General features: G+C 39.5%; 1 protein-coding gene across 3 annotated transcripts in view; it reads left to right on the forward strand.

Annotated features, from left to right (window-relative positions):
* LOC133303656 (protein TIC236, chloroplastic-like) overlaps nt 1–15,165 on the forward strand; it is a 47,375-nt gene that overhangs the window by 6,029 nt on the left and 26,181 nt on the right. For all 3 annotated transcript variants that reach the window (XM_061503600.1, XM_061503602.1, XM_061503601.1), the window contains exons 5-6: nt 14,081–14,221; nt 15,021–15,083. In XM_061503600.1, coding sequence (XP_061359584.1) covers nt 14,081–14,221; nt 15,021–15,083 — 204 coding nt within the window. The remainder of the gene's footprint in view (nt 1–14,080; nt 14,222–15,020; nt 15,084–15,165) is intronic.

Raw genomic sequence — 15,165 nt, forward strand, 5'->3', positions numbered from 1 at the left:
TAAGAAATCAGCAATGAGTCGTCAGTCCTATCCTATAATGACTCAGCAAATTCAAAAATTCAAATATTCTAATTTCCTACACTCCTCCTCAAGTTGGGAGGTACATATTGATCATTCCCGACTTGCCAATCAGGTCTTCAAAGGCTAGCCGGTATAGGCCCTTAGTGAGGATATCCGCAGTTTGCTCTTTAGTAGGAATATACATTATACACACACTTCCATCATCTATTTTTTCTTTGATGAAGTGGCGATCAACTTCCACGTGTTTTGTTCGATCATGGTGAACAGGATTTTGAGCGATGCTGATAGTTGCCTTTTTGTCACAATAGTTTTATTGGTAGGGAATATGAGATCTTCAACTCTTCAAGAAGTCTTCTCAACCAGATTCCCTCACAAACTCCGTGGGCTAAAGCTCGAAATTCAGCTTCAGCACTGTTTCTTGCGACCACTGTTTGTTTCTTACTTCTCCAAGTCATTAGATTTCCCCACACATAGGCGCAATAGCCGGAAGTAGATCTTCTGTCCACTGATGAACCTGCTCAATTTGCTTCAGTGTAGATTTTAATCGTCCTATTATACCTCTTTTTAAAGAATAATCCTCTGCTTAGGGTGTTCTTGAGGTATAAGCACCCTATAGACTGCACTTAGATGTTTCGCCTTGGGTGAGTGCATGAATTGACTAACCATACTCTCCGCAAAGGCAATGTCAGGTCGCGTGTGAGATAGATAGATTAGTTTGCCAACCAGTCTCTAATATTGCTCTTTGTTCACCTTGTTCCCATCTTCAAAACCTAACTTGGTGTTAGGCTCCACAGGTGTCTCTATCGGCTTACATCCTAACATTCATGTTTCTAGCAAAGGATCTAGAATATACTTCTTTTGTGTGAGAGTGATGCCTGTTTTACTCCGAGCAACTTCCATATCAATGAAATATTTAAGAGTTCCAAGGTTCTTTAACTCAAATTGAGCTGCTAGGTATTCTTTCAAGGAGTTCAATTCCTCACTATAGTCACTTGTAAGAACTATATCATCCACGTAAACAACGAGAATAGGGACTTTACCGTTCTTAGAATGTTTGTGGAAGAGAGTATGATTAGTTTATGCTTGGATGAAACCTATTCCTTTGACAGCTTGTGTGAATTTTTCGAACCATTCTCTAGGGGACTGTTTTAACCCATAGAGAGACTTCTTCAATTTACACACTGATCCATCTCCTTTCTCAAAGCCAGGTGGAGAATCCATATAGACCTCCTCATGTAAATCGCCATTTAGTAATGCATTCTTCACATCTAACTGTTGTAGAGGCCAATCTAGGTTGGCAGCAAGAGAGAAGAGAACTCAGATGGTATTGACCTTGGCAACTGGAGCAAAAGTCTCATAATAATCTATCCTATAAGTTTGAGTGAACCCCTTCGCAACCTATCTTGCCTTGTATATGTTGATGCTATTATTTGCATTGAATTTTATTGTAAACACCCATTTGCATCTCACTGCCCGTTTTCCTTTTGGCAAGTCATTGTCTCCCAAGTTCCATTTCTTTCTAGTGCATTCATTTCTTCAAAGACAACATCCCTCCATTTTGGATCATCGAGGGCCTCATGTATATCTCTTGGTATCTTTGTACTGTCCAACGTAGTGTTGAAAGCACAAAATCCTGGGGACAACTTTGCATACGGAATATGATTATGTAGAAAATCAGAATTCAAATTCAAATATTTTTCCGTTTTTATTTCCTATTAATTAGGAATAATTAAGATTAATTAGGATTGATTGTTTTTTATTAGGATTAATTGTGATTAGGTTTAGTGAGTCATAGCTGAGTCATTCTTATGATTGTGATTAGGTTTGGTGAGTTATAGCTGAGTCATGCTTAGCTATTTTTTCTTGTATAAATACTCCTCATTCCTCATGTAATTATTCAAATCAATATACTGAAAACTTTTTTCAATATGGTATCAGAGCCTGGTTGGTCCTGAGAAAACTCAGCCACCACAACCACCGTCAAACTGGCGGCACAACGCCGGAAAACTCAACCTCCAACCATTATTAAGGTTATTTTTCCTTCCTACAAAGTCCCAAGAGCAAAGTAAGGCTACCAATCATTGTAGAAGGCAAAATCCCAGCTTTCCACCGCCGTCGGAAAATTTTTCCTGCGACATTTCCGGCCAAGATCCGCACCATTCGAAACAGAAGGAGCCGATCTACAAGTTTCAAGAAGGACCATCGGATTCTGCTGAGCCACGCGCTCCCACGCGTTAGAGAAAGGACGGAGCGTCCGCCCTACGCGTTACCACACGCAGCCATGTTGATTGAAAGTAAATTTCCATCCAGCAATGTTGCTCAACAAGGTATAGCGTTCCATGTTGATAATAGTAGTCGATGGATTCTTGATTCAGGGGCTTCAGATCATATGACAGGTAATGCAACCTTATTTTGTTCTTATACCCCTTACTATCAACAATCACGAATAAGAACAGCAGATGGCAGCTTGTCTACTATTGCTGGAAAAGGATCCATTAAACTTTCTGAACACATTACTTTGAACTCAGTCCTTCATGTTCCCTCTCTTACTTGTAACCTTATCTCTATCAGCAAACTTACGTCTGAGTTACATTGTGTTGCCAAGTTTTCTGTCAATGCTTGTGTTTTCCAGGAACAGGACTCGGGGCTGATGATTGGCAGTGCTAGAGAGGAAGAAGGACTTTATTATTTAGAAAAAGATTCTTGCGAAGGAAAAAATTTTGTGAACCACTCGGTATGTTTGTCTGATGATTGTAATGATGTTTTGTTGTGGCATCGTCGGTTAGGACACCCAAATTTCATTTATCTTCAGAAGTTGTTCCCAAGCTTATTTATCAATAAAAATCCCAGTTCTTTTTCTTGTGATATTTGTCAGCTTGCAAAACATTCTCGTGTTTCCTATCCTCCTAGAGTCCATCATGATTCTTCTCCATTTACCTTGATTCATAGTGATATATGGGGTCCAGCCCGTGACAAAAATATCTCTGGTGCTCGTTGGTTTATAACTTTCATAGATGATCACTCTAGGGTATGTTGGGTATACCTTCTAAAGGATAAGTTTGACGCTGCATCCATTTTTAAAACCTTTCATGCTATGGTTCAAACTCAGTTCCAGACCTCTATCCAAATTCTTCGAACTGATAATGGTACTGAATATTTTAATTCTGTTCTTGGAAACTATCTCAGCCAACATGGTATTCTTCATCAAAGTTCTTGTCCTAACACCCCTCAACAAAATGGGGTGGCTGAAAGAAAAAATAGACATATCTTTGAAGTTGCTCGAGCTCTTATGTTTACCATGCATGTCCCTAAATATTTGTGGGGGGAAGCTGTCTTGACTGCAGCATACCTCATCAATCGGATGCCTTCTCGTGTCCTAAATTTTCAATCTCCTTTATCTTGTCTTACCCATACCTTTCCTTCTTTTCGGGCTCATTCTTCCCTTCCTCCTAAGTTGTTTGGCTGTGTGGCTTTTGTACATGTTCCTTCCCATCAAAGGTCCAAGCTCGATCCTAAGTCCATTAAATGTGTCTTCATAGGATATCCTCCTAACCAAAAGGGCTACAAGTGTTACTCATCCTCACTTCGTAAGGTCTTTGTTTCTATGGATGTCACATTTGATGAGAGACAATCTTTTTTTCCTTCGACTTCTCTTCAGGGGGAGTCTATTGGGGTTGATGAAGATAAGTCTTGGAAACCAAATGATTCTGTTGTTTTGCCTTTGCCGTTGGAGACAGGGGGAGTTAATGTGTCAGATAATGGAGATCCTCCTGGGAAATGGGGAAAGTTTTACAGCAGGTGAGAATCACCTCAGGAGACTCTAGACTGCCAGGATTCTGACTTGAGTCTTAGTTCCAGCAACACTGATACAACCAACCTAGATGTGCCTATTGCTCTCCGAAAAGGTACTAGATCTTGTACTGCTCATCCTATTTCTCATCATATCACATATGAAAAGTTGTCCTCAGGTTTTCGTGCTTTCAACACTATGTTAGACAGTACAAAAATACCAAAAAATATCCAAGAAGCACTTGATGATCCAAAATGGAGGAATGCAGTCTTTGAAGAAATGGATGCACTCAACAAAAATGGAACTTGGGAGTCTGTAGCATTACCCAGAGGAAAGAAAACAGTAGGTTGCAAGTGGGTGTTCACAATAAAGTTTAATGCAGATAACAACATCAACTAGTATAAGGCCAGACTGGTTGCTAAGGGATTCACTCAAACTCATGGGATAGACTATCAAGAGAATTTGCCCCTGTTGCCAAGCTTAACACTATCCGAGTTCTTTTATCTCTTGCTGCAAATCTTGGTTGGCCCTTGCAACAATTAGATGTAAAGAATGCTTTCTTGAATGGTGATCTACATGAAGAAGTTTATATGGATCCACCACCTGGTTTTGAAAAAGGAGACGATTCAGTATGCAAGTTGAAAAAGTCTCTCTATGGTCTTAAACAATCTCCTAGAGAGTGGTTTGAGAAGTTTACTCAAGCTGTTAAGGGAAGAGGATTCCTCCAAGCTCAGACTGATCACACTTTATTTTTAAAACACTCTAATGGTGGTAAAATTGCTATTCATTGTTTATGTTGATGACATAATTGTCACAGGTAATGATTGTGAGGAGATAAGCTCTTTGAAGAAATGTTTAGCTAATCAGTTTGAACTGAAGGATCTTGGATCTCTCAAATATTTCCTAGGCATGGAAGTTGCTCGAAGTAAGGCAGGAATTTCTTTAACTCAGAAGAAATATATTCTAGACCTGTTACAAGAAACAGGAATGCTTGGGTGCAAGCCAGCAGAGACTCCAGTTGAACCCAATATTAAATTGGGAATCGAAGATGGGAAAGAAGTTGACAAAGAGCAGTATCAGAGATTGGTGGAGAAGTTGATCTACTTATCTCACACTCGGCTTGATATTGCATTTGCAGTTAGCATGGTTAGTCAATTCATGCATTCTCCTAAGGAAAAACACCTGAGTGCAGTTTATAGAATTCTGAATTACCTCAAAAACACCCATGGACGAGGATTGTTCTTTAAAAGGGGACACAAGAGGATGATTGAAATATATACAGATGCAGATTGGGCTGGCTCTGCATTGGACCGAAGATCCACTTCAGGATATTGCACCTATATTTGCGGAAATCTTGTGACTTGGAGAAGTAAGAAACAACAGTTGTTGCCCGGAGCAATGCAGAAGCAGAATTTTGGGCTCTAGCCCATGGTATTTGTGAAGGAATTTGGTTAAGAAGACTCCTTGAGGATATTAAGATCTCTTTTTCCCTACCTGTCGGAGTGTATTGTGATAATAAGGCTGCTGTCAGTATTGCTTAAAATCCAATTCACTATGACAGAACAAAACATGTGGAGGTTGATCGCCACTTTGTCAAAGAAAAAATAGATGATGGAAGTGTATGTATGGTGTATATTCCTACCAAAGAGCAGATTGCAGATATTCTCACTAAGGGCCTACACCGGCCAGCCTTTGAAGACTTGATTGGCAAGTTGGGAATGATCAACATTTACCTCCCAACTTGAGGGAGAGTGTAGAAAATCAGAATTCAAATTCAAATATTTTTCCGTTTTTATTTCCTATTAATTAGGAATAATTAAGATTAATTAGGATTAATTGTAATTAATTAGAATTAATTGTGATTAGGTTTAGTGAGTCATAGCTGAGTCATTCTTATGATTGTGATTAGGTTTGGTGAGTCATAGCTTAGTCATGCTTAGTTATTTTTTCTTGTATAAATACTCCTCATTCCTCATGTAATTATTCAAATCAATATACTGAAAACTTTTTTCAATAAATTAGAAATAGGATAAGTAGTACAAGATCGAGTACCTTTTCTAAGAGCAATGGGCAAGTGTAGATTAGTTGTGTCATGGCACTCAAGTTTCGGGTTGCTAGAACTAGAACTCAGTTCAGAATCCTAGCAGTATAAAGGCTTTGGGTTATTCACGCTTTGAGGAGGTTTTCGCTTGCCATAAACTTGTCCCCACTTTGAAGAGGCTCTCCCTGTCTCCAATTGTGAAGGTAGTGTAGCTCCCCCTGTCTCCAATAGTAGAGGTAACACTGTGGCGTCAGTAAGTTTCCATGACTTATCTTCATATGTTCCTATAGACTCCCTCTGAAGAGAAGTTAAGGGAAAAATGGGTTGAGTTTCAGAAAAAGTGGCATCCATAAAAACAAAGACCTTACGAAGAGAGGGTGAATAACACTCATAGCCTCCATAGCACGGACACGCGATTTTCTGAAAAATTTGCGTGTCGGACACGTGTGCGACACGGACGCGTTCCGACACGCGGTCAACTCTCCGACACGTTTTTCCGACACCCAGTCAACTTTTTCGGACACGCGGTCAATGCTCGGACACTTTTTTTCTTTTTCTTTTTAAAAAAATCTTAATTTTATTTTGTTAACTAAATATAAAGAGTAAACACCCTTTTTGGTCCCTGGCAATATCTACGAAATCCTTTTTAGTCCCTGGCAATAAAAAAGGACCAAATTGGTCCCTAACAGTATGTAAAAAGGGCCACGTTAGTAACGGAGGAGTTGACATAAGGACTAATGTGACCCTTTTTCATAATTTTAGGGACCAATTTGGTCTTTTTTTATTGGCAGGGACTAAAAAAGATTTCGTAGATATTGCCAGGGACCAAAAAGGGTGTTTACTCAAATATAAAAGAAATAATTTATAAATTAATTTTTTTCTGTTATGAAAAATTAACAAAGTACGAAAAATTCTTTATATTTATATTTATGATATGAAATTTAAATATTTGATTGATTATATGACTTATTATGGACTCTTATATGTATTAAATATAAATTATATTATATATATTAAAATTTTTATTTAATATCAAAACGTGTCCTAACGTGTCAAAATATGACATTTTTTAGAATTAACGTGTCGGCGTGTCGTGTCCCTTGTCCGTGTCTGTGCATCATAGCTTATAGCTTCGTTGGGTAAGAGAATAACCAATGAAGACACACCGGAGAGACCTAGGATCAAGCTTGGACAGTTGATGAGAGGGGATATGGACAAACACGACACAACCAAACAACTTAGGAGGTAGGGATGAGATGCCCCGAAAGGAGGGGAAGGTGCGGACAAGACTAGAAATAGGAGCTTGAAAGTTGAGAGTGCAAGATGACATTCGATTGATAAGATATAAGGCAGTGAAGACGGATTCCCCCTAAAGGTATGTAGGGACATTCAAAGTAAACATAAGAGCTCGAGCAACTTCAAGGAGATGTAAGTTTTTTCTTTCAGCAACTCTATTTTGTTGGGGTGTGTCAGGACATGAGCTTTGGTGAAAGATTCCATGTTGGGAGAGACATTCCCCAAGAACAGAGTTGAAATACTTTTTGCCATTGTCTGTACGAAGAGTTTGTATAGAAACTTGGAATTGGGTTTGGACTATGGCATGGAATTTTTTGAAAGTGGATGCAACATCTGACTTATCCTTTATAAGGTATACCCAACAAACTCGGGAGTGGTCATCAATGAATGTAATGAACCATCGAGCACCTGAAATATTCTTTACTCGGGCTGGGCCCCATATGTCACTATGAATCAAAGCAAATGGGGAAGAGTCATGGTGATCTCTGGGGGGGGGGGATAATGAACACGAGTATGTTTGGCAAGTTGACAAATATCACAAGAAAACAAACCGAGACTTTTATTAATGAATAACTTTGGTAACAACTTCTGAAGATAGGTAAAATTGGGATGGCTTAACCTACGGTGCCACATCATAACTATTGAAAAAGGTTTTTGTATATTGATATTGAATAAATTACATGAGGAATGAGGAGTATTTATACAAGAAAAAATAGCTAAGAATGACTCAGCTATGACTCACTAAACCTAATCACAATTAATTCTAATTAATTACAATTAATCCTAATTAATAGGAAATAAAAACGTAAAAATATTTGAATTTGAATTCTGATTTTCTACACTCCCCCTCAAGTTGGGAGGTAAATGTTGATCATTCCCAACTTGCCAATCAAGTCTTCAAAGGTTGGCCGGTGTAGGGCCTTAGTGAGAATATCTGCAATCTGCTCTTTGGTAGGAATATACACCATACATACACTTCCATCATCTATTTTTTCTTTGATAAAGTGGCGATCAACCTCCACATGTTTTGTTCTGTCATGGTGAACTGGATTTTGAGCAATACTGACAGCAACCTTATTATCACAATACACTCTGACAGGTAGGGAAAAAGAGATCTTAATATCCTCAAGGAGTCTTCTTAACCAAATTCCTTCATAAATACCATGGGCTAGAGCCCGAAATTCTGCTTCTGCACTGCTCCGGGCAACAACTGTTTGTTTCTTACTTCTCCAGGTCACAAGATTTCCGCAAATATAGGTGCAATATCCTGAAGTGGATCTTCGGTCCAATGCAGAGCCAGCCCAATCTGCATCTGTATATATTTCAATTACCCTCTTGTGTCCCTTTTTAAAGAGCAATCCTCGACCAGGGGTGTTTTTGAGGTACTTCAGAAATCTATAAACTGCACTCAGGTGTTTTTCCTTAGGAGAATGCATGAATTGACTAACCATGCTAACTGCAAATGCAATATCAGGCCGAGTGTGAGATAAGTAGATCAACTTCCCCACCAATCTCTGATACTGCTCTTTGTCAACTTCTTTCCCATCTTCGATTCCCAATTTAATATTGGGTTCAACTGGAGCCTCTGCTGGCTTGCACCCAAGCATTCCTGTTTCTTGTGACAGGTCTAGAATATATTTCTTCTGAGTTAAAGAAATTCCTGCCTTACTTCGAGCAACTTCCATGCCTAGGAAATATTTGAGAGATCCAAGATCCTTCAGTTCAAACTGATTAGCTAAACATTTCTACAAAGAGCTTATCTCCTCACAATCATTACCTGTGACAATTATGTCATCAACATAAACAATGAGAATAGCAATTTTACCACCATTAGAGTGTTTTAAAAATAAAGTGTGATCAGTCTGAGCTTGGAGGAATCCTCTTCCCTTAACAGCTTGAGTAAACTTCTCAAACCACTCTCTAGGAGATTGTTTAAGACCATAGAGAGACTTTTTCAACTTGCATACTGAATCGTCTCCTTTTTCAAAACCAGGTGGTGGATCCATATAAACTTCTTCATGTAGATCACCATTCAAGAAAGCATTCTTTACATCTAATTGTTGCAAGGGCCAACCAAGATTTGCAGCAAGTGATAAAAGAACTCGGATAGTGTTAAGCTTGGCAACAGGGGCAAATGTCTCTTGATAGTCTATCCCATGAGTTTGAGTGAATCCCTTAGCAACCAGTCTGGCCTTATACTTGTTGATGCTGTTATCTGCATTAAACTTTATTGTGAACACCCACTTGCAACCTATTGTTTTCTTTCCTCTGGGTAATGCTACAGACTCCCAAGTTCCATTTTTGTTGAGTGCATCCATTTCTTCAAAGACTGCATTCCTCCATTTTGGATCATCAAGTGCTTCTTGGATATTTTTTGGTATTTTTGTACTGTCTAACATAGTGTTGAAAGCACGAAAACCTGAGGACAACTTTTCATATGTGATATGATGAGAAATAGGATGAGCAGTACAAGATCTAGTACCTTTTCGGAGAGCAATAGGCACATCTAGGTTGGCTGTATCAGTGTTGCTGGAACTAAGACTTGAGTCAGAATCCTGGCAGTCTAGAGGCTCCTGAGGTGATTCTCGCCTGCTGTAAAACTTTCCCCATTTCCCGGGAGGATCTACATTATCTGACACATTAACTCCCCCTGTCTATTGCATAATGACTCCCCCTGTCTCCAACGGCAAAAGCAAAACAACAGAATCATTTGGTTTCCAAGACTTATCTTCATCAACCCCAATAGACTCCCCCTGAAGAGAAGTCGAAGGAAAAAAAGATTGTCTCTCATCAAATGTGACATCCATAGAAACAAAGACCTTACGAAGTGAAGATGAGTAACACTTGTAGCCCTTTTGGTTAGGAGGATATCCTATGAAGACACATTTAATGGACTTAGGATCGAGCTTGGACCTTTGATGGGGAGGAACATGTACAAAAGCCACACAGCCAAACAACTTGGGAGGAAGGGAAGAATGAGCCCGGAAAGATGGAAAGGTGTGGGTAAGACAAGATAAAGGAGAATGAAAATTTAGGACACGAGAAGGCATCCGATAGATGAGGTATGTTGCAGCAAGACAGCTCCCCCCCACAAATATTTAGGGACATGCATGGTAAACATAAGAGCTCGAGCAACTTCAAGGAGATGTCTATTTTTTCTTTCAGCCACCCCATTTTGTTGAGGGGTGTTAGGACAAGAACTTTGATGAAGAATACCATGCTGACTGAGATAGTTTCCAAGAACAGAATTAAAATATTCAGTACCATTGTCAGTTCGAAGAATTTGGATAGAGGTCTGGAACTGAGTTTGAACCATAGCATGAAACTTTTTAAAAATGGATGCAGCGTCAAACTTATCCTTTAGAAGGTATACCCAATATACCCTAGAGTGATCATCTATGAAAGTTATAAACCAACGAGCACCAGAGATATTTTTTCACGGGCTGGACCCCATATATTACTATGAATCAAGGTAAATGGAGAAGAATCATGATGGACTCTAGGAGGATAAGAAACACGAGAATGTTTTGCAAGCTGACAAATATCACAAGAAAAAGAACTGGGATTTTTATTGATAAATAAGCTTGGGAACAACTTCTGAAGATAAATGAAATTTGGGTGTCCTAACCGACGATGCCACAACAAAACATCATTACAATCCTCAGACAAACATACTGAGTGGTTCACAAATTTTTTTTCTTCACAAGAATCTTTTTCTAAATAATAAAGTTTTTCTTCCTCTCTAGCACTGCCAATCATCAGCCCCGAGTCCTGTTCCTGGAAAACACAAGCATTGACAGAAAACTTGGCAACACAATGTAACTCAGACGTAAGTTTGCCGATAAAGATAAGGTTACAAGTAAGAGAGGGAACATGAAGGACTGAGTTCAAAGTAATGTGATCTGAAAGTTTAATGGATCCTTTTCCAGCAATAGTAGAGAAGCTGCCATCTGTTGTTCTTATTCGTGATTGTTGATAGTAAGGGGTATAAGAACAAAATAAGGTTGCATTACCTGTCATATGATCTGAAGCCCCTGAATCAAGAATCCATCGACTACTATTATCAACATGGAACACTATACCTTGTTGAGCAACATTGCTGGATGGAAATTTACTTTCAATCAACATGGCTGCGTGTGGTAACACGTAGGGCGGACGCTCCGTCCTTTCTCTAGCGCGTGGGGGTGCGTGGCTCAGCAGAATCCGATGGTCCTTCTTGAAACTTGTAGATCGGCTCCTTCTGTTTCGAATGGTGCGGATCTTGGCCGGAAATGTCGCTGGAAAAATTTTCCGACGGCTGCTGACGGTGGCTTACGGCGATGGAAAGCTGGGATTTTGCCTTCTACAGTGATTGGTAGCCTTACTTTGCTCTTGGGACTTTGTAGGAAGGGAAAATAACCTTAATAATGGTTGGAGGTTGAGTTTTCCGGCGTTGTGCCGCCGGTTTGACGGTGGTTGTGGTGGCTGAGTTTTCTCAGGACCAACCTGCTCTGATACCATATTGAAAAAGGTTTTTGTATATTTATATTGAATAAATTACATGAGGAATGAGGAGTATTTATACAAGAAAAAAGAGCTAAGAATGACTCAGCTATGACTCACTAAACCTAATTACAATTAATTCTAATTAATTACAATTAATCCTAATTAATAGGAAATAAAAACGGAAAAATATTTGAATTTGAATTCTGATTTTCTACAATAACATCATCACAAGAGTCAGAGAGAAACATAGAATCGTTTTCCACGAAGGCAGCTTCATGCGTCACATTCTCCTCAAAGTTGTAAAGTTCGTCATCTTCTCTAGCACTGGAAATTATCTTCTCTAGCACTTGCAATTATCTTCTTTGAGTCCTGTTCCTGAAAAACATAACCATGTGCAAAGAGTTTAGCGAAATAGTGCAACTCAGAGGTCAACTTGCTAACGGAAATGAGATTCCAAGCCAGATAAGGAACATGAAGAACTGATGTTAAAATAATCTATTTGGAAAGTTTGACGGTCAACAATTTGGGAGAAACTGCCATCGGCGATCTTGACCCGAGAGGGTTTAGAATATGGAGTGTAAGAACAAAACAAGGTCTGGTTACCTGTCATATGGTCAGAGGCCCCTGAAACAAGAATCCAACGAGTTTGATTGCCAACTTGAAAGGTCATACCTTGCTGAGCCACATTATTAGTGGCCTTAGTAGGTTGAGTCAGAAGCCTCTGAAGTTGAGTCCTGTTGAGAAACACTCCATTAGAGTCGGTGGAGGCAGATGGGGAAGCGAAAGAATCGAACAAGGAAGACATGAATGAGGAGAAAGGGTAGAATAATTTTTTTTTTCGATGAACATTTTTTGCGGCATGAACAGTGCCGTCGGTGAACATCTGGCGTTGCGAACAGTGTTTCCGATATGAACAGTGATTCCAGTATCCCTCTATTGTGTTGTCTTTTTGGGAGCCTAACTCTTGTGTTTGTCGTTGTTCGACGAGCTCTCCGGCCAATGACTCCACCATTATGATCATCTAGTCCAAATTAGCCCTATCCTGAAATTTTTGGCTGATTCGAGATCACACGCGTCCCACACTTTACTTTTAGCCAAGCCACCATATGTGCCACTCCTGTATTTTGCTGCTCGCCACACGCACCATCCTTTAAGCCGTGCTTGGTGTGTCCTGACCACCATTTTTTGCATCATGACCGACTCTCTCTCATCTACCTAAATCTACCCTCATCTCCTTCAGCTGATCTCTATTTAGGTGTGTTCCCTCGCACAGTGCCCTTCCAGTTTCTATAGCTCCATTTTGGTCATTGTGTCTTCAGCCCATGACTGGTTCTCGCTCCTCCAATGGCTCTAAAGACACCTCAATGGCTGAGCCCCCCGTTTTCTCGATTTACATCGATTCCCCTCTCCAGTGACAAGTTGGATGGAAGCAACTATGTGCTTGGGCTTTGGATGTCAAACACTAGCTCAATGGGCAAGTGACAAGTTGGATGGAAGCAACTATGGTGCTTGGGCTTTGGATGTCAAACACTAGCTCAATGGGCAAGTGACAAGTTGGATGGAAGCAACTATGGTGCTTGGGCTTTGGAAGCAACTATGGTGCTTGGGCTTCAGCCCATGACTGGTTCTCGCTCCTCCAATGGCTCTAAAGACACCTCAATGGCTGAGCCCCCCGTTTTCTCGATTTACATCGATTCCCCTCTCCAGTGACAAGTTGGATGGAAGCAACTATGGTGCTTGGGCTTTGGATGTCAAACACTAGCTCAATGGGCAAGTGACAAGTTGGATGGAAGCAACTATGGTGCTTGGGCTTTGGATGTCAAACACTAGCTCAATGGGCAAGACTACGTGGACCACTTCACTACCAAGGCTGAATCTGTGCCTACGACCAAACAATTTAGGTGGGCTAAGATTTATGCCCCGTCACACAGCGTCATCAAATTCACCATTCATCCCTCCTTGAAACAGATTTTCCGTGCCACATCGCTTGCCTTTTTGCATCTTTTTTTTTTCCAGGTTTACAACATTTGTATTTGCTTTTTGATGTTTGGCTTCTACTTGATGTAAAGTTCTTAGTCTTCTTAGAGGGGTTTCCTTACGGATATGATAAGGGTCTGGGTAGCTTTGCTTCATTGATATTTTTTTGTTTGTGCTTTTATTTCTAAGGAGATCTCTTATCTTGGTACCTCTTCATATGTACCTTCTATCTAAATGAAATTCTTCTTTTATCAAAAAGCATCTATTTTTTTCTTTTTTTATTGTATTTCTGGTATGGACTGTGTAGGCATAACTGTTGACAACTTCTGTATCTTTGATCACGTTTGCAATATTTAAGCATATAGATCTGCAGCCATAATAAATATTATTCATGTAGATGAACGTGAAACTAAAATTTGGTCCTTTCTTCCACCTCCCTTTGTTCTGTCTTTGTATTCCTGTTGTTGTAGAACATATCAGCGAGTTTAGGTTTTCGTGGTCAAAGAATATTTTTACACAATGCAAATGGCCGGTTTGGCAGTGTTCCTCTAGAAGCATCAGGAGACTTCGGCATTCATCCCGAAGAAGGAGAGTTTCATCTTATGTGTCAGGTTCCTTTCTCTCTCTCTCTCTCTCTCTCTCTCTCTCAGGCTTGGTGAAATACAATTTCTACTTCGCTTGAGAGTTAATTCAGATAATTTGGTCTCTCTAATTTGCAAGAATTTTTCACTGGTGATGCAAAATTCTCCTGTAATCTGCAGTCATATTAGTTTTATTGCTAAATTTGGTTTTTTGTCCAGAATTAATTATCCAAAAATCTTCAGCTATTCTATGACATGCTCCTAGCACCAGCCCTTTGGGCTTGGAGCGTGGATTAAGCTCAGACCCATCTTACTTTGTTTTGAAGAAAAACTAGTTTTAATTTAATTATAAATGAGTGGCGAACTCTTGTCCACTTGTGGAAGATACTTTGATAGCATGCCAAGGAATCAACTCTCCTAAAATTTAAGTTCTCAAGTGATTTTTAGTGTAGAAAATGTGTATTTCCTATAGATTGTAAATGAAGTCCTTCATATTCTACGTCTGATCCAATTCATGACAGATGGGAGGAATGGTTTTCTTGTATCTTTTAAAAGTTGCATTCCAAATATATGCCACAGTTGAAAACTGAAATTGAATGAGCCATGCGATGTAAAGTAAACATGGTCTTCTCTTTTGTGCTGTGAAAAACTACCGTTACTATTGCTTTTGTGACTATTCACTATTCAGTGAGAAAATGTGGTAAAATCTCAGTCTAGTTTGCAGGCTTTACAGTGAGTTCATTTTACATATTCACACCTCATTCAATTTTGTGATAAATAGGAGGGATTCTCTTCTGTCCTTTAATATTTTGTATGATCAAATTTCCAGGTTCCTGGTGTTGAAGTGAATGCCTTGATGAGAACTTTTAAGATGAGACCTCTTTTATTCCCGGTACATTTCTTGAGATCAGTGCATTAACTTTAACACTTTGAAAGTTTTGAATAAACAAGACTTTGTGATACCACTTAAGGGA

This window comes from Gastrolobium bilobum, unplaced genomic scaffold, assembly GCF_033153095.1.
Source record: "Gastrolobium bilobum isolate Gb01-03AN ecotype WA unplaced genomic scaffold, APGP_CSIRO_Gbil_v1 utg522, whole genome shotgun sequence".
NCBI lineage: Eukaryota > Viridiplantae > Streptophyta > Magnoliopsida > Fabales > Fabaceae > Gastrolobium > Gastrolobium bilobum.